The sequence below is a fragment of the Ogataea philodendri genome (genome assembly GCF_020536065.1).
Source record: "Ogataea philodendri strain CBS6075 chromosome Unknown scaffold18, whole genome shotgun sequence".
Classification (NCBI taxonomy): Eukaryota; Fungi; Ascomycota; class Pichiomycetes; order Pichiales; family Pichiaceae; genus Ogataea; species Ogataea philodendri.
The window spans coordinates 24,927-47,952 of NW_025764050.1; the positions used below are offsets into that span (position 1 = coordinate 24,927).

General features: G+C 50.8%; 20 protein-coding genes across 20 annotated transcripts; 11 read left to right on the plus strand and 9 right to left on the minus strand.

The window, feature by feature from the left end:
* Positions 1 to 77: 77 nt before the first annotated feature.
* OGAPHI_004564 (uncharacterized protein) lies at positions 78 to 1,601 on the minus strand (the record flags this gene model as incomplete). Its single annotated transcript, XM_046205656.1, has 1 exon — positions 78 to 1,601. The coding sequence occupies one exon, from the start codon at positions 1,599 to 1,601 to the stop codon at positions 78 to 80; it is 1,524 nt and encodes a 507-aa protein (XP_046060485.1).
* Positions 1,602 to 1,685: 84 nt separating this feature from the next.
* On the plus strand, positions 1,686 to 2,582 carry OGAPHI_004565 (uncharacterized protein; the record flags this gene model as incomplete). The annotated part of the gene is made up of 1 exon (XM_046205657.1): positions 1,686 to 2,582. One exon carries the CDS (start codon positions 1,686 to 1,688, stop codon positions 2,580 to 2,582), a length of 897 nt encoding a protein of 298 aa, XP_046060486.1.
* Positions 2,583 to 2,681: 99 nt separating this feature from the next.
* Positions 2,682 to 4,496, plus strand: OGAPHI_004566 (uncharacterized protein; the record flags this gene model as incomplete). The annotated part of the gene is made up of 1 exon (XM_046205658.1): positions 2,682 to 4,496. One exon carries the CDS (start codon positions 2,682 to 2,684, stop codon positions 4,494 to 4,496), a length of 1,815 nt encoding a protein of 604 aa, XP_046060487.1.
* OGAPHI_004567 (uncharacterized protein) lies at positions 3,018 to 8,487 on the minus strand (the record flags this gene model as incomplete). The annotated part of the gene is made up of 5 exons (XM_046205659.1): positions 3,018 to 4,015; positions 4,141 to 4,256; positions 4,550 to 6,047; positions 6,537 to 8,029; positions 8,303 to 8,487. The coding sequence occupies 5 exons, from the start codon at positions 8,485 to 8,487 to the stop codon at positions 3,018 to 3,020; spliced, it is 4,290 nt and encodes a 1,429-aa protein (XP_046060488.1).
* Positions 6,069 to 7,405, plus strand: OGAPHI_004568 (uncharacterized protein; the record flags this gene model as incomplete). Its single annotated transcript, XM_046205661.1, has 2 exons — positions 6,069 to 6,487; positions 6,685 to 7,405. 2 exons carry the CDS (start codon positions 6,069 to 6,071, stop codon positions 7,403 to 7,405), a joined length of 1,140 nt encoding a protein of 379 aa, XP_046060489.1.
* OGAPHI_004569 (uncharacterized protein) lies at positions 7,430 to 8,041 on the plus strand (the record flags this gene model as incomplete). The annotated part of the gene is made up of 1 exon (XM_046205662.1): positions 7,430 to 8,041. The coding sequence occupies one exon, from the start codon at positions 7,430 to 7,432 to the stop codon at positions 8,039 to 8,041; it is 612 nt and encodes a 203-aa protein (XP_046060490.1).
* OGAPHI_004570 (uncharacterized protein) lies at positions 8,201 to 10,420 on the plus strand (the record flags this gene model as incomplete). The annotated part of the gene is made up of 1 exon (XM_046205663.1): positions 8,201 to 10,420. The coding sequence occupies one exon, from the start codon at positions 8,201 to 8,203 to the stop codon at positions 10,418 to 10,420; it is 2,220 nt and encodes a 739-aa protein (XP_046060491.1).
* OGAPHI_004571 (uncharacterized protein) lies at positions 9,902 to 12,266 on the minus strand (the record flags this gene model as incomplete). Its single annotated transcript, XM_046205664.1, has 2 exons — positions 9,902 to 10,250; positions 10,453 to 12,266. 2 exons carry the CDS (start codon positions 12,264 to 12,266, stop codon positions 9,902 to 9,904), a joined length of 2,163 nt encoding a protein of 720 aa, XP_046060492.1.
* Positions 10,575 to 12,279, plus strand: OGAPHI_004572 (uncharacterized protein; the record flags this gene model as incomplete). Its single annotated transcript, XM_046205665.1, has 2 exons — positions 10,575 to 11,630; positions 11,725 to 12,279. The coding sequence occupies 2 exons, from the start codon at positions 10,575 to 10,577 to the stop codon at positions 12,277 to 12,279; spliced, it is 1,611 nt and encodes a 536-aa protein (XP_046060493.1).
* A 96-nt stretch (positions 12,280 to 12,375) lies between these two features.
* Positions 12,376 to 13,674, plus strand: OGAPHI_004573 (uncharacterized protein; the record flags this gene model as incomplete). The annotated part of the gene is made up of 1 exon (XM_046205666.1): positions 12,376 to 13,674. One exon carries the CDS (start codon positions 12,376 to 12,378, stop codon positions 13,672 to 13,674), a length of 1,299 nt encoding a protein of 432 aa, XP_046060494.1.
* Positions 13,675 to 13,677: 3 nt separating this feature from the next.
* Positions 13,678 to 14,415, minus strand: OGAPHI_004574 (uncharacterized protein; the record flags this gene model as incomplete). The annotated part of the gene is made up of 1 exon (XM_046205667.1): positions 13,678 to 14,415. The coding sequence occupies one exon, from the start codon at positions 14,413 to 14,415 to the stop codon at positions 13,678 to 13,680; it is 738 nt and encodes a 245-aa protein (XP_046060495.1).
* Positions 14,416 to 14,544: 129 nt separating this feature from the next.
* OGAPHI_004575 (uncharacterized protein) lies at positions 14,545 to 15,846 on the minus strand (the record flags this gene model as incomplete). The annotated part of the gene is made up of 1 exon (XM_046205668.1): positions 14,545 to 15,846. One exon carries the CDS (start codon positions 15,844 to 15,846, stop codon positions 14,545 to 14,547), a length of 1,302 nt encoding a protein of 433 aa, XP_046060496.1.
* Positions 15,847 to 16,159: 313 nt separating this feature from the next.
* Positions 16,160 to 16,900, plus strand: OGAPHI_004576 (uncharacterized protein; the record flags this gene model as incomplete). Its single annotated transcript, XM_046205669.1, has 1 exon — positions 16,160 to 16,900. One exon carries the CDS (start codon positions 16,160 to 16,162, stop codon positions 16,898 to 16,900), a length of 741 nt encoding a protein of 246 aa, XP_046060497.1.
* Positions 16,901 to 16,962: 62 nt separating this feature from the next.
* Positions 16,963 to 17,771, minus strand: OGAPHI_004577 (uncharacterized protein; the record flags this gene model as incomplete). Its single annotated transcript, XM_046205670.1, has 2 exons — positions 16,963 to 17,245; positions 17,446 to 17,771. 2 exons carry the CDS (start codon positions 17,769 to 17,771, stop codon positions 16,963 to 16,965), a joined length of 609 nt encoding a protein of 202 aa, XP_046060498.1.
* Positions 17,428 to 18,300, plus strand: OGAPHI_004578 (uncharacterized protein; the record flags this gene model as incomplete). The annotated part of the gene is made up of 1 exon (XM_046205672.1): positions 17,428 to 18,300. The coding sequence occupies one exon, from the start codon at positions 17,428 to 17,430 to the stop codon at positions 18,298 to 18,300; it is 873 nt and encodes a 290-aa protein (XP_046060499.1).
* A 137-nt stretch (positions 18,301 to 18,437) lies between these two features.
* OGAPHI_004579 (uncharacterized protein) lies at positions 18,438 to 20,420 on the plus strand (the record flags this gene model as incomplete). Its single annotated transcript, XM_046205673.1, has 1 exon — positions 18,438 to 20,420. The coding sequence occupies one exon, from the start codon at positions 18,438 to 18,440 to the stop codon at positions 20,418 to 20,420; it is 1,983 nt and encodes a 660-aa protein (XP_046060500.1).
* Positions 19,754 to 20,110, minus strand: OGAPHI_004580 (uncharacterized protein; the record flags this gene model as incomplete). Its single annotated transcript, XM_046205674.1, has 1 exon — positions 19,754 to 20,110. One exon carries the CDS (start codon positions 20,108 to 20,110, stop codon positions 19,754 to 19,756), a length of 357 nt encoding a protein of 118 aa, XP_046060501.1.
* Positions 20,421 to 20,470: 50 nt separating the features above from the next.
* OGAPHI_004581 (uncharacterized protein) lies at positions 20,471 to 22,114 on the minus strand (the record flags this gene model as incomplete). Its single annotated transcript, XM_046205675.1, has 1 exon — positions 20,471 to 22,114. One exon carries the CDS (start codon positions 22,112 to 22,114, stop codon positions 20,471 to 20,473), a length of 1,644 nt encoding a protein of 547 aa, XP_046060502.1.
* On the plus strand, positions 20,724 to 22,480 carry OGAPHI_004582 (uncharacterized protein; the record flags this gene model as incomplete). The annotated part of the gene is made up of 4 exons (XM_046205676.1): positions 20,724 to 21,070; positions 21,157 to 21,369; positions 21,491 to 21,967; positions 22,225 to 22,480. 4 exons carry the CDS (start codon positions 20,724 to 20,726, stop codon positions 22,478 to 22,480), a joined length of 1,293 nt encoding a protein of 430 aa, XP_046060503.1.
* Positions 22,481 to 22,510: 30 nt separating this feature from the next.
* OGAPHI_004583 (uncharacterized protein) lies at positions 22,511 to 23,008 on the minus strand (the record flags this gene model as incomplete). The annotated part of the gene is made up of 1 exon (XM_046205677.1): positions 22,511 to 23,008. The coding sequence occupies one exon, from the start codon at positions 23,006 to 23,008 to the stop codon at positions 22,511 to 22,513; it is 498 nt and encodes a 165-aa protein (XP_046060504.1).
* Positions 23,009 to 23,026: the final 18 nt, after the last annotated feature.

Below are 23,026 nucleotides of genomic sequence, written 5' to 3' on the forward strand. Positions count from 1 at the left end.
TGTAAAGGCGATAAGCTACTAATTTTTTCAGTGATCGGCGAAATTTCTAGTCTATCTATCAAAAGATTCGGGCTATTTTATTGATTAGGCACGTCCTGCGCCATCATGCGTTTGAATTTCTTGAGCCCCCCACTCGAGTGCCAATCGTCCCCCATCAGCCGCAGACGCGCGGCCCCGCTGTACTTGCGCTCAGCCACACTGGCCGTCCAGTCCATACATGTCACCTGTAGCAGCTTCTGGCCCTGTTTCCCATAAGCTTGACACATCTCGTGCGCACACGCCTCCCACCACGCACCAGCCACGGCAAAGTGCACGTTGGTCACCAGCTCCATCGGCGTGTTCAGCAGCCGGCTCTGCAGTCTCCACGCGTTCGAAATCGGCAACGGGTGCTGTGTCTGCCCCACATCGCACCGGAAAAACGTTGTGTCGATCGTGTACCGACACATCACAGCGTAAACAGTGGCTATCCCCGACAACCGCTCGTCGTACTGGATATCTTCCTCCCACTTGCCGTCGCCCTTGCGTTTCCAGCCCATCCGTAGCCGGCCCTCCTCCGTGTCGATCTTGCACGTGTATCCAATCACCAGAGGACACTTCTTCACGAACCGTGCCAGCAAATAGTAACTGAACTCGGGGAAAACAACCATCAGGTTCAATGCCAGCTTTGCCAACGGAACAGAGCTGTCTGGCTTCACCGTGACCTCTGTTTCCGCCTGACTGACAATCGCCTTGGCCATGAAGTTCAGCAGCCACTTGTACGCGAGCTCGTTGGTCTTGGCCTCGGTCACCAGCTCGTAGATCTGCGAAACAATCCGCTGCCATTGCGGCTCGCTGTTGGTCAACTGGCCAAACTTCGGGTTGATCTTCCGCTTCTGCGCGCCCACGATCTTTTTCAGTCCGTTGTTGGCCGGGTCCTTCAACTTCTCCACCACGTTGGCCTTGATATCCACAATATCCTGCTTGTACTTGAAAAACAGCTGCTCAACAGCCAGAAAGTTTGTCTTGCCCTTCTCGGCCTTCTTGGCGGCCTCCAAAGCGGCCCGCTTGCGCTCCTCCTCTTCCTTCTTCTTCTTCTCCTCGTCCAGCCGTTTCTGCTGCTCCAATTCTATGCGTTTCTGTTCTTCGAGCTGTTTCCTCTTCTCTTCCGCCAGCCGACGTTCTTCCTCCTCTTTGCGGCGACGTTCTTCCTCCTGGCGCTTCCTGAGCTCCTCCAGCCGTTTCTGTTCCTTGATCTGTCGAATTCTCTCGTTCTCCGCCGCCTCAAGCTCCAACACCCGTTTTCTACTTTGCTCAAGCCTCTTGGAGACCCTTTGGGAGTAATACTCGGAGAAATCGAACTTCTCGTCCTCCACCAACTCCGCGTCAATCGGACCAGCCTCCTCGCCATCGTCAACCCGCCCAATCCGCACAACAACCGGCTGTTTCTCCTCCTCCTCGTAAACCTTACTAACATACTCAAACCGGTTCTTCAGGTTCACCGACGCCAGAATCTGGCCCAGGTCCTCCAGATCGTCCTCAGACTCCGTCAAAGAGTCGTAGTCCGACCCCACGTCGCCAAACTCGTACTGCAGTCGCTCGTCTCTGTGAGGAGTGAATCGCATGTCAACAAGGACTCCACCGGGTAACAAGAAAAATAGTATATAGAAATTTTTCAAGCCTTTTTTCTTCGGTTGTATTTGTTCGCCATGTCGTTAGTCCAACTCAGACATTTCTCGCACACAGCCGTTGCGGGAGGAAAGCCGGGCTGTTCGCTGGTGAAACCTGTTCATCATCGCGTGGCCATCGACAAAAGACGGTTATCTCCACGGTTCCCTGAACTGAAGTATTCTCCCACAGACATTAGATCTCCAAAGTTCCATCCAAAGTTGGTCAAACAGGACCGACTGAACGACCATTACCACAACACGTTGGCGTCCGACTTGCTGCTGATCAATTACAAACACGACCAGAAAGACTTCGAGGGTGTCAAGAGAAGAAAATGGGACATGACGTCTCCCTACCATATCAATAGACCGCTGCAGAAACCAAAGGGCCAGGTTGTTCCGTCGCCGGGGATCGAGAAACGCACCTGGAAGAACGTTCCGCGGTTCGAGGCCGTGACAATCAACTGTTTTGTGGACGAGGCCAAGGCCAATCCTGCTGCTGCGATCGCTGCCCAGTTGCAGCTCCAGCAGATCACGGGAGTCAAGGTCACGCCGATCTACGCAAAGACCAACGTCCCGACCTGGAAACTGCGGCCAGGAATGGTGATGGGCGGTAAAGTCAGACTCACCGGATTGGACGCACACCAGTTTGTCTCAACACTGACCGAACTCGTTCTGCCAAGAGCCAGAGAGTTCCGGGGTATCAACAACACCACGGGTGACCAGTACGGAAACATTGCGTTTGGAATCAGCTCGGAAACCGCAAGACTGTTCCCGGAGATCGAGTACAACCAGGACTCGTGGCCACAAACGTACGGGTTCTGGCTCACCTTGCACACGAGCGCGCAGCTGGACTACGAGGCACGGACTCTTCTTAGTGGATTCGGGTTCCCATTCTACGGAAACGAAAAGACTCCTCTCTTTTTGAGACAGGCCTGAATTGTAAATAGAATATTTTCTTAGGTAAAAATAGTTAATTTGACATATAATAGACCCTTTTCCTTCCAAACAGCAATTCATGCTTGTGGACTTATTGTTATGAGCTTTGATGGATGGTCCAATTCGCCGTTCTTGTGTCCGGTTCCGTTGAACGATCCTTCGACGATTTGTCAGTTCATCAGGGACAACTGTGACCGTGATAATTTCAAGTACTTGGAGCTTTACTATTGTTCCGGAATGGACGCCGTGGTGCCCGGCTGGTTACTGGCGCTTGTGTTTCTTGCGCTGATTGGCATGCTGTTTTTCGTTCTTGGGTTTTTGGCCTCAAACAGTTTAACTCCCAACCTTACTTATCTTGCTAGTTTGCTCAATCTGGGGGAAAAACTAGCTGGTGTCACTCTGTTGGCCTTTGCCAACGGATCACCAGATATATTGTCAACATGGGTGGCCATGAACTCCGGGTCTACAGGATTGGCCATTGGCGAGCTGTTGGGGTCCGCAAACTTTGCTCTCACCGTTGTCATTGGAACAATGGCCATCGTCAGACCGTTCACCGTCGATTACGCCTCGTTCGTCAAGGACGTGACGCTGTTTCTTGTTCTGATCGTGCTGTCGTTGCTGTTTCTGTTTGATGGCAAAATCAAACTGTACGAAAGCGTGGCCATGTGTCTGTTGTACGTCATCTACATCGCCGTCAACTTCTTCAGCCCGGAAAAACTGCTCGCAGAGACGCATCCCAAGCTCCACGACGGAACAAGCGCAGAAACACAGTCCACGGCCGTCGACGCGTTCGACCAGAACATTGAGAGTCTCGAGTCCGGCCGCAGTTTCCGGCTTTCGCTCGCCGACTCCATCAAACTCGCATTCAGAACGTGCGATCTCAACCACCTGAAAAACTACTATAGAGCAGACGACAGCGAGTTCCAACACTCGCCAGATAGACAGCGGTCTCCGGAGATCCAGGTTCCTCAGGTTCCTGCGCAGATCGTCATCACGCCCGCCGAGGACGACGAGTTCGTGCCGCAGGAACCCCAGAGCGACGGCATGCTCACGCCGCCAGACCTCTCGCGCTCGTCGTCGGTCTCGTCCAACGCGTCCATCTCCACGATCCTGTCTGCGGAGCCCGTTCCGGTCACGTGGAAAAGCAAGCTCGTGCCCAACTACGGCCGACTTGTCTCGCGAAACAAACCGTTCGAGTCCATCTACAACATCGCCACGCTCCCGCTCGCATGTCTCGTCAACGTGGCCGTGCCTACCCCCGCCAACTCGCCCAAAGAGCTTGCCTTGAACGTGCGGCTGTTCCATTTCCAGCTTGTGCTGGCCCCCATGGTGCTGCTGCACCAGGTGTCCGTGAGAACGGTGGAGATCGCTGCGGTTCTTGAACTGCTCAACGTGCTGGTACTCTCGACGTGGAACTCGCTCTACGTGCGCATCTTCCCCGCGGTCTCGTCCATAGCCGGGTTTCTGGGCGGCCTGAACCTCATCACGGCCGTGGCCGCGGAGATCGTCGCGCTGCTCAAGAACATCGGCGTCATCTACCGCGTCAACGAGTCATTACTCGGCCTCACTATTCTCTCCATTGGAAACTCCATCGGAGACCTCATCACCAACAGCACGCTGTCGTCGCTCGGACTTGCTCTCACGGGCCTCCACGCGTGTTTCGGGTCGCCGTTGCTGTACATTCTGCTCGGTGTTGGGCTCAACTCGCTGATCGTCAACCTCCGAACCGGCGAGTCGGTCGAGTTCCAGGTGGACGCCCATCTCAAGCTCTCGAGCTTCAGTCTCATCACCATCCTCCTGCTGTATATTGTAGTGGTGCCGCTGCGCAACTGGAAAGTCGACAAGCTTGTTGGATACCTCGCCGTCCTGTTCTGGGTGGCTGTCACGATGCTGAATATCTATTTTATAAACTAATGTACATTGTCCGCGATTAAAAGTAGTTTTTTGCAACCACCCCGTCCAGATACTGTTGCAACTTTGCGCGGTCTGGCTCGCCCAGCAGGCCCATCGCCTGCTCATAGACGGTCTGCAGCTTGGCTGTGTCTGGAAAATGCAAGTAATGGAAATCGACACGGGCTTTCCAGTAGAAAAAACTGGTCTTTGACGAGTACTTCTCGAATAACGGCTCCAATTCAACGTTGTACGACAACAGTTCCACAAACAAGTAGTCGAACTGCGACTCGTATTCAGTTTTGACCACCTCGTCCAGCTTCGACTCTACCAGACCAAGCAGGTTCTTGTTCTTCGCCAGATGTTCCACTTGCAACAGCTTGAGCCAGCCGTCTAGCGAGTTTGGATACAATTGCAGCAATTCCAGAATCACCGCCTTGGCAGCAGAAACGTTCTTTGTAAGCACTTCCAGATCGGTCAATCGTATGCGAAGCTTGACGTTCTCGGTCGAACAGTGGTAAATGCCCTTGATTAAGATCTTTTTCGCTTTTTCCACCTGGTTCAGGTTCAAATAGTAATTGCTATACTTGATCCAGAAAAATGGATAATATGCCGTCACAATCAAACACCGTCCGTAAACAGTGTCGATGAGAGCTCTGTTTGTCTTTGTGATTGTCGAGTCCGAGTCTCTGTGGGAAGCCTTGAGAGCCAGAGTCTCGCAATATTCCAGATATTGCACCCAATTATGGAGCTCTTTCCTTGACAGCTGGTCGGTGCTGAAATACGGCCGTGAAATCAGTTTCTCGAACCGCCATAGCTGGAAAACGTGGTACTGTGTCGTGATAAACAGGTCCATGTACCGTTTGCGCAGGTCTTTTTTTAGGTCCGAAAACGTTCTGTCGTCTTTGCGGCCTATCAGATTGGGCCATTTGAGTTTGTACACCGACATGAGGTCTGACTTGGTGATGAGATACTTGATTGTGTCGAGGTTGGCCTCGTCGATCAGTTTGAAAAACTGTTTGATGTATTTGGAGTAATGGTACAACGGGATCTCGATGATCCGCCGGAGAAGATAATGGTACTCTTTTTGTTTTCTCTGTGTCTTGAGGTACTGGAGGTACTTGTCGTAGATCAGATGGGCGTAGAAATGGTTTCCAACCGCGATTCTGGCGGATTCGAAGCGGTCTATTATTGTTTCGTACAAGGGTTCAGTTTCCACGGTAAAATCCAGGTAATTTGACCAAACCACGATCGATTTCGGTAGAACCTGAACTGCCCGCTCGTAGACGTCCTTTGCATCAGTTGTAGAACCTTTATGGAACAAATAATCAGCATAATTGCACCAATATTGCTCGCAATACGGGAAGTTGACAAGAAGGTTCTCGTATGAAATGGCCACTAATCGCGCGGAAATAGCGTCTTTTTTCAGCTTCAACGACACATCAACAAGCTTCTCCCAGTTTCGAAAGTCCAACGAGTGGCTATGAAGGTATTTCGACAACTCCAGCCATTCTTTTGGCAGGTCGTTTATGTTTAGGTCCGACATGGGAATAAATAATTGGAAAAAAAAAGTTCCTCTTAATAATATTGGTATTCATGTCGGGACGCAAAGTATTCAAGGACCTGGTGCACGAATTGCAGACGGTTGCACAGAAATCGTTTGACAACCGGTCAAAGGACGTGCTGAAGAAACAGGACGCTTTGATCCAGTACAAACGGATGCAATACGTCCAGAGTGGTAAGGTTCTTAGTAAAGAAGAAGATGCCCAGCTTGTTGAACAGGTGAAACAGTCTACCAAGTTGCAAATGCCACAGATCAACGTGGAACTTATTAAACAGCTCGACTCAGACGATTTGAACTCCACACAAACGCAACATTTGCAGAATATGGTGGACTTCCTTAAAAGTCAAAGAGAATACGTCGAATTGTTGGAAAGATACAACCCGGGAATCAGCAACACCCAAACAGACAAGGTGCGCAAGACGGCCAGAAGAGTCGGTTTGGAGGTCCCCGAGTAAATAGTCGAAAGTCCAAAGATCGTTTTTTAGCCTATATATATCAACCAGCATGCTCAACAACGGTGCTAATGAGCTTTCCGTCCTTGACGGTGTGTTTGAACTGTTCGGGAACGGCCAGCTCCTTCAAATCGTCGTCCTCAGGAACGTTCACGTTCAACGAGGTTGTAGAAGAAGTAAAGATCTCGGTGTGAAGAGACGTCTTGGAAAGATACAACGAGCCAGACTCGGACTGGTCAATCGAAATCAATGGAACAGAGTCGGTGATTTGCACCTCAAAGCTCTTGGACTTGATCACGTCGATTCCACTCACCGCCTTCTCAACAACAAGTCCCACCTTGGTGGTGTCATTCAAAGTGATGGCATTGACCTTACCTTTGATCTGGATGATGGCAGAAACACAGTTGGTGATAAAGACGCTCTGTTGCATCTCTCCGTCGATGGTGATGATATCTGGGACGTTTTCGAAGTTGGAGATGATCCACTTGTTGTCCACGAGCTCCTTCTTTGGCGGTTTCTTCTCCTTGGACGGTTTCTCGCTCAAACTGGCCGGTTTCTTTGGCGGAACAGGAACAGATTTCTTTGCAGGAACCGCCGACGAGGCTCTGAGGTCTGGGTTCTTGTGTGTCATCTGGCTCTTGTCGACTTTCTTGAGTCCCGAGGTGATGGCCTCGCCTTTGTTGAGTTCCGAGAACACGGCGTTGATTCCGACTGGTTCGGCGTCCTTGGTTTCCTTGGCCTCAAACACAGAAGCTGGGGGAGGTGGAGGTGGAGGAGGAGGACCCCCGGCGGCTGGAGGGGCAGGTGCAGCAGGAGCGGCCGGGGCGGCTGGGGCAGAAATACCTTTCAGGTTCTCCTCGAAGCTTCCACCCTTAGCGTTCCAAGTAGGGCCTGTGGTGTGGAACTTCTTGACATAGTCCTTAAGACCGTCAAACACCCGGATGAACGAACGGGCCCATTCGACCTGGTCTGGGTTGGAATCTTTGAACTCCTTGAGGATTCTATTGGACCAGAACTGCGCAGAGTCCTTGAAGTCGGGAATGTACGAGACGGGTGTGGTCACGCAGATCCAACCCAAAGCAGGGATTCCCTCGGCGACGGTGTTGAGGTTGTTGAAGAACTTAGACGTGCGGTTGGCGTCCTTGAGCTCGACGGTTTTAACGATGACCTCATTGATTGGGGCCAGTGCAGATTGGAAAGCCGGGTCGGAAGAATCGACCGGCTTGGACTTGGAAGCCGCCTGCAGGAACGTACGCTCTGCCAGAAGAGCTTTCTGGAACAGAACGGCCTGCTCAGCCACAACAGCGTCGATTTTCTCGGAAACCTTCACGAAAGGAGACACGTACTCCTCCAGAAATTCGTCAAAGGCCTCAATGGCAGGCGAGAGTTTCTCTGGCTCGGCAATTGCCTTCTGGTCGGCGGTTCCCGGTAACGCGGCAGCCGCAGGTGCAACAGAGCCGTCAACAGACTTGGGTTGCGCGTTGACTGCGTTTTCCTGGAAGATGGTCACATCCTCTAATCTGGAAGCGGCGGCCTCCAATCTGGGCGGTTAGACGAAATTAAGCGCCAGAACAACACTTACCGTTTGAGCAGCGTGACCAAATTGTAGCCATGAACTGAAAATGATTCGTTAGACATTGAAAGGACAAGTAAATATACACAGGGTAAAAAAAATAAATCAAATAAAATAAAAAGGCCGTTCAAAGTTGGACATGTCGAGCAAACAGGCCGAAGAAGAATTGCCGCCACGCCCAGCGTATCCGATTCCGGACTTTGGTCCAACGGGAAAGCTGGAGCCGTACTATGGCTCGTACGAAACAGGTGTTCCTATTGCCATTGATCTGGGTCGATCCACCACGAGGTTTGGTCTTGTTAAGGAGTCGGACCCAAATAATGTGTTTCCGACACTGATTTCGCGGTTTAAAGACCGTAGAGTCAACAAAATGGTCACTCTTGTTGGAAATGAGATGTTTTTGGATACAATTTCGAAATCCAACATCCGTTCTGCGTTTGATGGTCCAATGATCAACAATTGGGACGTTATTGAGAAAGTGCTTGATTACGGGTTTCTTCATAGCGGAGTCAGTTCTCAGGGAAGAGTGGACAATCCGGTGGTGATGAACGAAGTTCTGGCCACTCCTTTGCAACAAAGAGCCGGTATGATGGAGCTTTTGTTTGAAGGTTTCGAGATTCCCAAAGTTGCCTTTGGAACAGACTGTTTATTCAGTTATTACCAGAACGGAGGGTCGACTGGTTTGGTTATTGGTACAGGACATGATGCTACACACGTGATTCCTGTTGTTGACCAGAAACCTGTTCTTTCCATTGCCAAGAGAATTGACTGGGGTGGACGTCAGGCCACAAACTATCTGATGGACTTTATTGGACTCAAGTATCCGTATTTTCCAACACGAATCACGCCGTTCCAGATGGAGAAGATCAAACAGGACTATTGTTATGTTTCGAAAGATTATGGCACAGAGGTGAGCAATTATCTGAGCTTGGACAATCTGGAGAAGAACGATATCGTTTTGGAGGCTCCGTTTACAGAGATTATTAAGCATCAAAAGACGGAGGAGGAGCTTCAGATAGAGGCCGAGCGGAAACGGGACCAGATCAAAAAATTGCACGAACAGGCCAGAGAACGTCGTCTGGAGAAACTTGTTCAAAAAGAAGCAGACTTCACCTATTACACGAACCTGAAAGACCGCATGAAGAGCATGAACAAGCGTGAACAGATTGATATTCTGAGAACAGAAGGGTTTGACGACGAAGCCGATATGAACAAGTATATTGGGAACCTGGAGAAGTCGTTGAAAAAGGCCAGAAACGAAGATATTGGTGAAAACACATCGGACGAGCCACCCTCGTTCCCGTTGATCGATGTTCCTGATGAGCAATTGACAGAGGAGCAGATCAAAGAGAAACGGAAACAGAGACTGATGAAGGCCAACCATGATGCTCGGATCCGTGCCAAACAAGAAAAAGAACTGGCTCAGAAAGAAGCTGAAGCTGCCGCTGAAAAGGATAGAAAACGCCGTGAAACAGATCTTTCTGGATGGATAGCCGAAAGAAGGGAGAAACTTGAGAAACTCACTCAGAACGTGAAGGAGAGAAAGCGGTTGAAGGAGGAACTTACCGATAGAAAGAGCCGTGCTGCTCAGAACCGGATGAAAAACATCGCATCTCTTGCTGACGAGGACAGAGGATCTGGTAGACGGAAGAAGGCCGGAAACGTTACGATCGACAATGATCCTAACGACACGTTTGGAGCAAACGACGACGATTGGGCGGTGTATAGAGATATCGCCCGTGGCGAGGACGACGATGCAGAGGAGGAAGAACAACAGGAGATTTTGAAGATCGAAGAAGAGTTATTGGAGTTTGATCCAGATTTCACCGTTGAAGATACTTTACAAAGACAGTACGACTGGCGCAACTCGTTGATCCATCGGTTTCTGAGAGGTCCACGCAATTTCGACCCAGAAGACCAGCATCAGCAGCACCAGATCCATATCAACGTTGAGCGGATCAGAATCCCGGAAATCATGTTCCAGCCGTCGATTGCTGGTGTTGACCAGGCGGGCATTGTAGAGCTTTCGGAAGACACTCTTTTGCGCAGACTTCCTGGAGAAACTGGATTTTCTGGAGACGATAGCAACGAGATGATGAAAGACGTGTTTGTCACTGGAGGTCAGTCGTTGTTCCAAAACTTTCAAGAACGTTTGGAAACGGATCTTCGTGCCGTTCTGCCTGTTGGATCTCTGTTGAAAGTTAGAAGAGCCCAGGATCCATTGCTGGACGCCTGGAGAGGAATGGCCAAATGGTCGGTCAGTGAACACTCAAAGAACAGCTACATTTCCAGACAGGAATACGCCGAGTACGGCGCAGAATACATGAAGGAAAACAACATGGGCTGGGTTAAGCTTTGAATTAGAACACGGTTAAAGGTATACATGATTACTTGCGCAACTTCTTGTCAATATCCACAGAGTTTGGGTTCACACCCTTCTTCTTGAGACTGCGCTTGATGGACTCTTTCATGATCTCTGTGTCTGCCTCGTCGTCGAACTCTGCAAAGTCGTTATGGATCAGACTCTCCTCGGCGGCCTCGGCGTCTGCTGCCAATTCCTTCTCCTTGGCACCGGCCTTGGAGACATCGTGAGGACTGGCCGCAATCTTCTGGAACTTGGCCACAAAGAACCCGTCAACGTTGTATGCATGTGGATAGTATCTTCTTGCGAGCGAGAGCTTCTGGTTGAAGTGTTTTCCTCTGTACGATGTGAATGCGGGCTTTCCAATGGCCAGACCTGTGTCGACGAGTTTCACGTTTGGTCTTTTACGCAGAGCGTAATCGACAACGGCCTCGTTCTCATCAACAGCAACGGAACACGTGGAGTACACAATCACTCCTCCCGTAGCGGAATGAGAGTCGACCGAGTCGATGGCCGACAACAGCAGCTGTTTCTGGAGATGAGGAATCTGGATAAAGTCTTTCTCTGTTCTGTTGACCTTGACGTTCTGGTCCTTGGCAATGACTCCTGTTCCGGAACATGGGGCGTCCAACAACACTCTGTCGAAGCCACCAATCACTTTAGGAAACTCGCGCGCGTCGTAGTTACAAACGACAGTGTTGGTGCAACCCAGACGGTGGATGTTGGCAATCAGCGACTTGGTTCTGGCCTTGTTGGCGTCGTTGGCAAACACACACCCGGTGTTCTTCATCAGTGCAGAGATGTATGTGGTTTTTCCTCCTGGAGCAGCAGCCATGTCCAGCACACGCTCGTTTTCTTGCGGGTCCAGGGCCATCACCGGCAAGAACGACGAGGCCGCTTGCAAAATGTAATGTCCGGCCAGGTATTCTGGAGTGGCTCCGATCGGGACCTGCGAATCAAAGATCTGCAACCCGACCTTGGTCCATGTTCCAATCGGTTGCAAATTGACTCCCTTGTTGACCAAAGTCTGTGCCAGCTCTCTGCGTCTGGTCATCAGCGTGTTTGTTCTGATACTCACTGGTCTGTGGATCTCGTTGGCCTCGAAGAACTCGATGGCTTCAGATGGCGAGAACAAGTTGAACAGTTTCTCGGCCAAAAACGGTGTGTAGCCAAAATACTCACAAATGTCACTTATCAACCGATCCATGTACTCTGTCCGGCTTCTTCCTTCTTCGGCCAGGTTTTTGAAGTCTTCCAACACCTTGACAACCTCCAACATCCGGGTTCTCACCATAGTCAAGTCGGAACCGCCCGTCTTCATCTCCTCTTCCTCCTGCTCCGTAGGCAGAACCTTGGCTCTTGGATTCTTCATGCTTTCCTCCAACAACTCGTCCTCGGCGTCCTGCTGTTCCTGCAACGCCTCCTCGTCCAACTTCTTGGAGTACTCCTCCATGTTGGCGGCGTTGATGGCGTCCATGTCGTCGCTGTCGTCGTCCGAAAACATTGGTCTTTCTCTGTCTTCTTCGTCAGAGTCCACAAACTCGTCTTGCAAATCGTCGTCCTCATCGTCGTCCAATTGCTCGAATCCTTGCAGATCCTCCTCTTCGTCATCGTCAAAAAGCGACTTCTTGGCAGCGGAGAGCTCTTCCAGATCCACCTCGGGCAGATCCTTTGGGTCCTCGTACTCTTCTTCCTCAACGGCCTTTTTGGCTCTCTTGGCCGTCTTTTTCACCGGCTTCTCCTCTGGAACGGCCTTCCGCTTCGTCTCCTTCTTAGCTGGCTTCTTCTGGAACTCCTCCAAGGAAGGAGGCATTCCCTGCTTGTTTCTGGCCCGTCTTCCCATATCCAGTAGATAATAAATATTTTTTCAAATTTTTCACTAAAATAAATTTTTTGGTCCCGTTTTCAGAGGTGGAGAGGTGAAAAAAAAGCTAAAAAATATATCAACTGTAATGCAGCAGACCCGCCAATCCAAGCTGATCGCGCCGAACGACCACGGTCTGGTGACGATGCCGTCCGGAAGCATGCGGATCGTGCAACTGCGGCCCGGCGGAGTGATTAATTTAGGCAAGTTTGGCCATTTTTTGGTCGACCAGACGTTTGGGTACGCCTATGGCCAGGCTTTTGAGATCATCGAGGAGAAAAAAGTGGTTCCCGTGAAAGATTTGAGCACAGAGTTCGAAGAGAGCCGCGAGGCCACGCCTGGACCCGTGGTTCCCGATTTCAAGAGCTCGGCAAACAACAAAGACTTGGTGGATCTTGGACAGAAGATCCAAGGCCTTACTGCACAGGATATTGAGAAAATGAAGAAAGAAGGTGAAGGAAACGCCGTGGCGCGCCAGATCATCGAGAAAATGATCCAGAGCCACGAGGCGTTCGATAAAAAGACGCTCTTCTCGCAGGAAAAGTATCTGACCAGAAAACAGAAGAAGTTCACCAGACGGTTCCAGATCGACTATCTGAGCTCGTCGGCGTTGGTGAAGTACTACTACCAAGAGAAGGATCCGCAGAGAGTGCTGGATCTGAGCGAAGAGACTCTTGGATTAATGATGAGCCACGCAAACATTATGCCTGGTGGCAGCTATTTAGTGTTGGACGAGACTGGAGGACTGTTGGTGTACGCTATCTTGGAAAGAATGCAGGGCCAGGGCTCTGTGGTTTGGTTGCACGAGAACGACCAGCCAAACACGTGGATTCTAAAACAGAGCGGGTACAGCGAGACGCAGCTGGATGAGATGATTCGGCCGATCAGTTTTCTGGAGTTCTTTGAGCCAGAGAGCCACACGGGGCCGGTTTTCAAGTTCACGGAGCAGGAGGTGGCCGAGATGTCGCAGTCGCGCAAACAGTCATACCTGAGACGGCTGGCCAAGGCAGACAAGTTGCAACAAACGGTCGACATGGTGACCCGGAACGAGCTCGATGCGTTGGTGAGCATGTCCACGTTGAACCCAAGCACGCTGATTCCTCGAGTTCTGGAAAGACTGGCTGGCTCGCGGCCTGTGGTGGCATACCACCAGTACAAGGAGATGTTGATCGAGCTAGACCACATTTTGCAGAAGGACAAGCGTGTGATCATGACTAGCATCGCAGAAACAAAGGTCAGACGGTTCCAGACCGTGCCGGGAAAGATGCATCCGTTGATGACATCGCGAGCCGGGGGTGGCTATGTGTTTGTCGGGCTGAGGGTGTTGCCCGCGGAGGGGGTGCAGGCCGTTGGACGGGGCAAGAAGCGGAAAACCGAGGAGACCTGAAGTTTATAGAAGTTCGTCGCACATCGACCGTAACGCGTTCCATTCTTGTTGCCAGCCAACAACGTTTCGTACGTTGCCGTGCGAGTCTGTCCGGATCCCACAGGTCCAGGCGGGCAGCAGTTTTTTCGTGTGCAGAGCCTGTTCGCGGTAGCCGATTTCAAAGACGAACGCTTTGAAAGAGCCCGTGCGCAGCAATTCGGCCAACGCCGTGTAGAATTCGAGGTCCCCCACCAGGGCGGACCGTGGCTCGTACAACAGCACCGACTGTTCCACGCCGCCTTGTAAATTGAAGTCCTTTTCGGGAATATACGGCGGATTCGAGAGGAGCAGCGTAGCGGCCAGTTTTGGGTGCTTTTCCTGCAACAGGTTGCCTTTTTCGAAAGATACGGGCGTCTGGAGCAGGTCTTTATTGAGCTTGAGGTTCTCTCGCGCCAATCGCAACGCAGACTCGTCGATATCGAAAGCGGTGATTTTCTCCACATTCGACAGGGTGGCCATACTCAATGCCACACACCCGGTGCCCGTACAATAGTCCACGACAGAAACTTTGTCGGGGATCTTTTCCACCACCTCCTTCAACCTCTCGCACCATTCCTCCGTCTCGTTGCGGGGAATTAACACGCCGGGACGACACTTGATATTGAGCTCGCCAAACGGCTGCGAGCCTAGAATGTACTGCAAAGGAACGTGTTTCGCGCGCTCCTCAACAGCCCCAGCCCACCGATCCACAGGAAGCTCCATCTGGATCCACCGCAATTCCTGCGCGGCCTGCCGTTCGGGCAACGAGCGCCGTAAAACACCCATCAGCCGGGAATACATGATTATCTAAAATATTTCACGTTATTTAGATCTATGTTCCAACTATTTACATTACAGACCCTTTCTCGAATAATACATGTATGCTCTCTCATGGATTTCCTGGCCGAACGGACTGATGACCTCGGACTCGCCTGGTCTTGCAACCGGGTTTCTGACATAGACAGCATGACAGGTATCGAACGAGATCTCGATGTGCTTAGGTAATATGGCAAACGGAGCAATAAACTGCCGCGGTCTCCATGGGGTGAAGTACGGTTTCTTTGGGTCTGCGAGTCCCCACATGGTCTTTTGCCATGGCAGAGCCATCTCGTAGAAGCCCTTTTCTTGAATTTCCGACCACGAGGGCAGTTTAGGGTGTTTGGTTAGTTTTCTGCTCCATTGGTTCACCACCTCGTTCTCGGACGGCAGTGCTTGTTGGTGGTTCTTTCTCACGTACTCCAAGTACGCGGTCTTAAGCTCTGTGAGGGATTTCCTGACCTTTTTCGTTTTGGTATCGTCGTAGGACTTGCCCTGAACCTGGCCGTCTTTGTATTCGGGCAAGATCTTGAACAACTCCTCGGTCACTTGTTCTTCGGACCCTTCAAACAGCTGTTTGTTTGATCTGATGGCAGAGTAGATCTCCAGGCTTTTCAAGGCCAAGTTCGCGCCAAATTGAGGCTCAAACGTCGTCTCGTCCACAGTCTCCTTACCTTTGGCCAAGTTGACAATGTCGAGCAACAACGATCTTCTGGAGATGCTGTTGAGCTTCTCGCGCAAGTCCGCAAGCTTGGACTCCTGACGGCCGCCAAATCGGGACGAAGACTCGTTCTCTGATGGCAGGTCTGGATTGTAGTAGCCAGAATACAACTCCTGCATATCTCTCTGTTTCTGTTGCTGTTTGGTCCAAACATTGAGTGGATCGGCCTTGGCACGGTTCACAAACAGCTGCCATTGGATCACCTGCTCCCTGTCAACTTTGTACGCCTCCTTCAAGCTGGGCTTTCTTTCTCCCATGGCTTCCAAAACTCTCTCTGGATCCACATTAAACACGTCGCCTGGACTAAGTGGGAAGGACGGATGTTTCATCTGAACACCGTTCACATAGACAAAGCCTTTCAAGATGAACTGTCTGGCTTGTCTGACAGAGGAGGCCATCAGGGCACGGAAAACAGCCACATCAAGACGTTTTTCCAAAACGGCAAACGTTTGCAGCACCATCGGGGTATGTTGGTTATATTTTCCGCTTAACGAGGCGTCCAGCTGGGCAACACCGTCCAGATGTTTCTCAAACAGCGTCAGCCATCTCTTTTCAGGTAAAAACTCTCCGTGATAGCCTCTGGTTTTCTGTTTGGCCTGCCATTTCTGCTCGTACATCGACTGGATCCGGTATCCTGGCGCCCGGGTCTTGAAGTAATTAAACAGGTTGTGTTTGTTGAGCGCCATGCGCACCCGTCCCCTTGTCAGGGAGAACAGGTTTTCGGCTCTTTTAGGCATGGTTGTTGGAAAAATATAGGTTCCGAAAATTTTTGCAAGCTTGACAACGACGGGGGTGCGTCGGGTCGATTTTGGAAATTTCCAACGTCGATCGGCCAATTTACCCAAACAGGAAATTGGTAAATAGCAGGACAGGTAAACTAAAAAGCCAAACGAGATATTGTTAGTTTGCGAAACAGTTTCCAGTTCTCTTATGCCTCCTAAACGATTCAAGCAGTCCACGTTGACTGATTCCCCGAGCTATGTGTTTTCGCAGATGTACGGCTCTCCGTTCGACACCATGTTCCCTGTGGTTGTGTCTCAGAAAGAGCTCCATTCCAAGGACGGCATAGACTTCACCTCGAGCCATCGTTTCGAGGCAAACCATATTCAGAAGTACCGCAAGCCCCTGGATACAAAGTACAACACCCAGCTGGCCGGTGTGAAAAAGACCGGCTACGATCCTGTTAAAAGAGTGTTTGCACATTACGAGGAAGACAAGGTGCGTGGACTGCGGTTTGGAGTGTCCACCATCCGGTTTGGCAACGACGGCAAGTACCAACTCGAGAGAGTCGACTCTATGTTCCCCGATACCCCTATGGGATCCAAGAGATCGATCGATAGCCTGGAACCTTCGTTTGACTCTACCAGTCCATCTCCAATAGTGATCCACCGTTTGGGATCGCTCAAGAAACGCAGACACGACAGACTCGACAACTCGATGACCATCTCGCAGCGAGGAATCCTAAGAATGGTGGACGACTCGCTTGTTTCAAGCGATACAGAGTTTTACACCTCCATACTACAAGAGGTGCGGCCACAAACGTCAAATATCCGTTCTATCAGGAAAGATAAGGATACCGACAAGGAAAACGTGATGATCAGTGCCGAGGACCTCAAGATGGCTCTCTTGGACAGAGAGCCAGACACGGGGTTCTCGCTGAACGGTAAATAAAATGACAGTTTCAATATATTATAATGTTTCCGCTATTTGCAAGAAGGGGTGCGGCCGGTCGGTCAATTTTGGGCGTTGGAAGGCGAGGCTGTGGCTCTTTCTATCGTGAATCCGGGGTTAGACTTTCTCTGCTGGTGGAGTTCCTCCTTGGACAACTTCTCATCGCTCAGTTCCACCTTGACCAATTCTTTCACCACGGCAATCATACCGGCCTGTTGCGGACATATTTTGTGGTACACCGTCTGGTGTCTTTTGCGCAATCCCAGTTTGAGGAGGGTGTCTTTCTTCTGTTTTGGGAGGGCGATCGCCGACCGCAACTGTGTCACTTTAAAGTATTTAGGAGCGCTCATGTTGTTGAAGAAATTTTTTTGGTTGGAAAAAAAGTTAGTTGGCTAGTAAATTTTTAAGCTATAAAAGAAGGGCAATGGAGTTTTGGCGGTAAATTGCCAATTTTTGCAACCACTTCAACTAAACGCCAGAACCATTGACACGAGTGTGTGGTAATACGTCGAATTGACCGTTCAGCAATGTCATTCCGACCGTACAACCGTCCGGTTACTGCACTGGCTGTTTCCAAAACAGGGGCTCTTTGTTTGAGTTCGTGTTTGGACCGGTCCACGATCAGTGTGAATCTGGCCTCGACGGACAAGTTCGGTGAGCCAGTAACGGAACTGGCCAACGATACAATCAAGCCTATTTCGTGGATCAGGTTCCATCCAAGCCTTACACAGCAGATCCTCACTTGTTCAGGGGACATCAAATTATGGGACCTGGAGACGCGAAAACCTATGATTCGAATGCACGGGAGTGTTGTAACGAAGGCGATCTTTCTGGAAAACGGTCTGGTGGCCGGCTGTGGTGGCACGAGCATTGATTTCTACGACTCCAGAGTGTCTGGACACTCAATTCACAGTCTACAAGGGTACCACACAGACGACATCACCAGTTTGAGCGCAGTGAATGGTCTACAACTTGTTTCTGGTGGTAACGACGGGATGGTCAACCTGTACGATCTCCGCGGGACACGGAACGTTGGACTGGACATGGAGATCGTGTACGATATGGTTGACCAATTGAGTGTGACACAGGTCGAATGGAGGTTTGGACGGTGTTTTGCGAAATTGCACGGTGCTTGTCGGATCGTCGAGATCGACTTTGTTCGAAAAAACAACGAGATCTGCAAAGAGTATACGCTGTTGGTGGATAAAGAAGAAGTTGGGGTCGATTTCGATTTTTCAGGCGACGATAGTCTTGTAGTTGGAGGAGACAACCTGACCGATCTGACCACCCAAACGGTTCTTCTTCAACCGTCCAACAACGACGTGGTCACCCGGCTAGCATTGACCAATAACAGTGGCGTCTGTGCCACCAACAATGGATACATCTACAAAGTGTCGTGATGTGATATTCTGTCTGACGGGGCTCCTAATTTTTTACAAATTCTAATATTTATACCGTTGTGTTAGTAATAAAGACATTGCGGTTCTATCATAGAATAACCCCTTACAAGGTGGTTGACAAAGTCTTTGCTTAAGATATGTTGGGGCTATTTAAGAATATTGTCAAGAAAAACAAATCCCATCAGTGTGTTGATCAGTCCACTGGTGAGCCAGCCAAGCCCGAATCTGAGTGTTTACCGCAGATCCCTCCCGAATATGCACAATTTTACCATGAATTGCCCACCAGATACATTCTACAGGAGAAGATCGGTGAGGGGGCCTTTTCCATCGTTCTTAGAGCGTACGATACGGAAACCAGACAGCCAATTGCCATCAAAATCATCGACAAGACAACAATGAGACCGGAACAAATCAATTCTGTTTTGAAAGAGATCGCCATCATGTCCCGACTTGACAATCCATACATCGCCAAACTGTACGGCCATTTGAACTCGTCCGCCTCCAAATATTGTTTCCTTTATCTCGAATACATCCCTGGTGGAGAAATCTTTAATCAGATCATCAAATACACCTATTTCAGCGAGGATTTATCACGACACGTGATCAGACAGGTGGCCCTGGCAGTCAAGTATTTGCACTCCAACGGCATTGTTCATCGGGACATCAAGCCGGAAAACCTGCTATTTGTGCCCAACGAGTTCGTCCCCCGGTCCAAAGCGGAACAGAAGAGTGCCAGACGTCGCTCTGATGACGACAACAAGCTGGATGAGGGCAGGTTTGTGCCGAACTACGGCGCGGCAGGGATTGGAACGGTCAAGCTCGCAGACTTTGGACTGTCCACCGTGTTGTACAACGAGTCCATGCAGGCCAAGACTCCATGCGGTACCGTTGGCTACACTTCGCCTGAACAGCATCTGAATCTCGGATACACCAAGAAGGTCGACATGTGGGCCATCGGCTGTGTTTTGTACACATTGGTGGTCGGTTTCCCGCCGTTCTATTCGGCCACTCAGGATTCCAAAGACATCAGCACCAAAGTTTCCCGAGGAGACTACAAGTTTCTGAGTCCGTGGTTCGACGAGGTGTCGGACGATTGCAAACGGCTCATTGCGAACTTGTTGACGGTCGACCCGGAGGTGCGCTACTCCATCGACCAGCTTCTGAAGGATCCCTGGATGGCCAAAGGGTACGAGCACGAACCTGTTGCAAACACATGTACCGAGACTGTTCCTGAAACCACATTCGATAAACAAATATACATGAAACTGAACCGGACCGCAGACAATCTTGCGGACGGGCTGTTGACTCCTCGCGCAGAGGCCATTCGTTTGGTTTTTGACACGGCGAACGTGGTGCAAAGAGAGAGCACTCCGCCTGTTCCTCAGACGCGAATGGGAAACCTGGCCATTGTGGAAGAAAACGAGCCCATGGACGTGTTGGAGCTGTGTCGCCATCAGTCATCGGACTCGTCCGAGTCTGACGAGCGGGAGGTGGACGACTCCGACGACGAGTCCGAGTTTGAGGACTCGGATCTCAATCCGAAGCCATATTCCAAGTTCTCGAGTTCTCCGTCGTACAAGGAGAAACCCACGACCACCACGCGTGTGCGCGACACCCAGCACCAGATCCACCACCTGGGCGGCGGGTCCACCGACACAGCGGACAGCGCAACGGTCAACGAGGAGTCGTCGATCCTGACCTCGGAAATAGAAGACTTCAACACAGGCACCAAACGCAAGTCCAGCGTCTCGTTCCAGGTGAAGTCTGGACGGTGCGGCTTTGCAGCCACCGACTTGCACACCTCGTCCATTTCTTCTGGAGCCACCACGGAGCATGTGGCACACGTCCCAAAACAGTATCCGCGTACACCTCAGACCAGCACGTTCGCACAGCTGGAAGAGGACGACGAGATCGTTCACCAGGAGGTTGCAGCTTTGAGCGTGGAGGATACCACGCCTGTGGAGGCCAAACGGCCATCGCCAACAAAGAAATACACCGCGTCCGCGGACCAGGGTCCTATTTTTGACGGGACTTTGAGCAACAGTTTTGACTTGAAGCTGAACAACTCCAAGCTTCTTGAACGACGCAAGGTCAAGGCTTCTTTGGAGCCGGCCACCTAGCGTCATTATTAAGGTCGTTATCAACATGCATTAATATTCCTGATTACGTACTAGTAGTGGTTGAGTCTCCAGAGTCTGACTTTGCCCGACTCGTTACCTGTGGCGAGCAGCTCGTTATTTGGGCTGAATGCGACGCTGGTCACGCGGCCCAGCGGAGTCCCGCTTGTAGGCCAGTTCGAAAACACCCTCCCGCTGGGCAGATGCACCAGTCTAAGTGCGTCCTTTTTGTCACGTGACGCCACACAGAGCAGCTGTGCGTCCGAGGTGAACTCGATGCTGGACACTGTGGTGACGAGGTTTTCTATGGTGACTGCCGGTTTGTGGGACTGTTTGAGCCGGTCGTACACGTTGACGATACCGACGTTGTTTCCGATGGCTAGCCATCTCGTATTATGGCCGCCAAACCGGACCCTGGTGATTCCCAAGCCGGATTCGTCGGTCCATCTATCGAGCGACGCGCCTGATTCCACGTCGAACTCCCAGACGTCGCCCGCCTTGTTGACAGCAACCAACACCGTCGGCGTTGTTGGGTCTGCAGACTGTGAAAAGTCAAAGTCCACCAAAGTTCCTTCGATCTTGAAGCCTTTGAGCCAGATACCTGTTTTCGGCGAGATAACGTTGATCCAGCCGGAGTTACCAGCCAGCCCGATGTATTTGCCGTTTCTGCTGAGCTTGAAGTGCTCGAACGAGCGCTGGGTGGCCTCATGGCCGTACATTCTGCTGATCTTCTCCACAGCCCCGCTGGCCACGTCCCATTTGTGCATGAACCGTCGTCTTCCTCCGGCGAAAATGGTGTCCTGGTCGAACACGGCGGTCTGGATCGGCGAGTTCCGCAGGTGCAGCGACGTCACCAGGTTGTTGGTCTTGCCGTCAATGTGAAATATTCTCAGCGTGCGGTCGTAGCCTCCAGTCATCAGCAGCGGCTGTGTCTGGTGGAAACTCAGCGTCTGTACAGCACTCTTGGAGATCTTCTTGATGTTGGCATCCGTCAGCCGGGAAATATCGATTTTTCCCGCAGGCAACAAACGGACATCCTCTGCTTTGAGGTTGTACGACTGGTTGGACTTTAGGAACTCCAACAGCGGGTTCGACGAGCCCAGAACGTCGGTCGTGCCTCTGGCGTCATCCTCCGCGTCCGACTCGTGCTCCGACCCGCTCTCCACAGAGTCTGCCCACGCGGGTCTTGGATGGATCCGCTCAAACTGCTCCCGTAGCCGTTGCAAGTACTGTTTTCCTCTGATCTTGGAATCCTGCGGCGTGTGGCGAAGTTTTCTGAGATTGTCTCTGTCCAACAGCGAGACTGTCACTTTCTCGTCGTCGCTGTCCTGCCAAACGGCTTCCTCGTCGCTGTACTCGCTGGCAGAGTCCGACTCCTGGCTGTCGGAGCCAGTGTCCATCTTGTCCTCGTCGGACTCGTCCACAAAATACAGGTCTGCGTCTGCCACGGCGTCCATATTGTTGTCGTCTGACTGCTCTTCGTCGTCGCCCGAGTCCTGGCTCGACTCGTGGTCCAGCTCAAAGCCCAGATCCTCGTCCTCACTCGTATCGTACTCAAAAAGACCGGTTTCTTCGTCCTGGAAATCAAACAAATTGTCCACCTGTTTCAAGTTCGTGTCGAAACCTTCGGCGTCGCCGAAAACCAGCTTTTCCAAATACCGTTCCTCCTCATCAGGAGGTGGTACTTCAATAGACATGGATTATAATTTTTTTTTAAATTTTTTCTTTCAAAGTGTATTTCCAGTTATTGCATCATGCGTTCTTCATTAACATCGTTCAAGTAAGTTATAATGTTTGCATAACCAAGTCTAACAATTAGCCGTGCCTCCTCATACTACAACAAATACACATACCAGATGTCGCCGGCCATGCTGCGTGCCAGACAACCATACTTCTGGAAGAACCTGGCCCTGTTCGGCGTCCTGGGTGGAATCTCCTTGGGAATCTACGCCTACACTTACTCGTTCCTCATGAAGGACGACTTTGAGGACATTCCTATTCCGCCGATCAGCGACGAGCAGCTCGCAGAGCTCAAGAAAGAGTACGAGGCTTCCAAAAAATAACCACTCTATTATTATTATTAATGTACATAGTTATAACCTATCACCGCGTTTACCTTTGGCCTTGAGCTTGCGGCGGTCGATCTCGATCTGTCGCGCGATCTTGTCGTTGTTTTTCTGTGTAAATTCAATCACGTCGGCCAGGTTATTATTCCCCACCCCGTAATACTGTGCTCGGGAATTGGATAACACCGTTTCCTTGTGGTCCAGCTCACCAGACGAAATTAGCTGGTTATTCTCTGCGTAGAACTTGTTCATGTCCAGATCAACCATCTTGGACGATTCCTGAACTGGTTTGTGGTCTTCCTCCTCTTCCTCCTCCAAATGCTCCACCTTATTCACCCGTAACTCTTCTACACTCTGTTCCTTGATAGGAACAGAACCGGGCTTTGTCTCTGCGATCCCCAACACTTTGCCCAAATTCAGTCTGCGCAACTTTTCACGACCTTGCGACTTTGGTTTCGTCACCTTTGCCTCAACTTTGACAGACTCCACCTCGTCCTCGGAATCATAACCTTGTAATAACTCCATAAAAATATTTTTTATCTC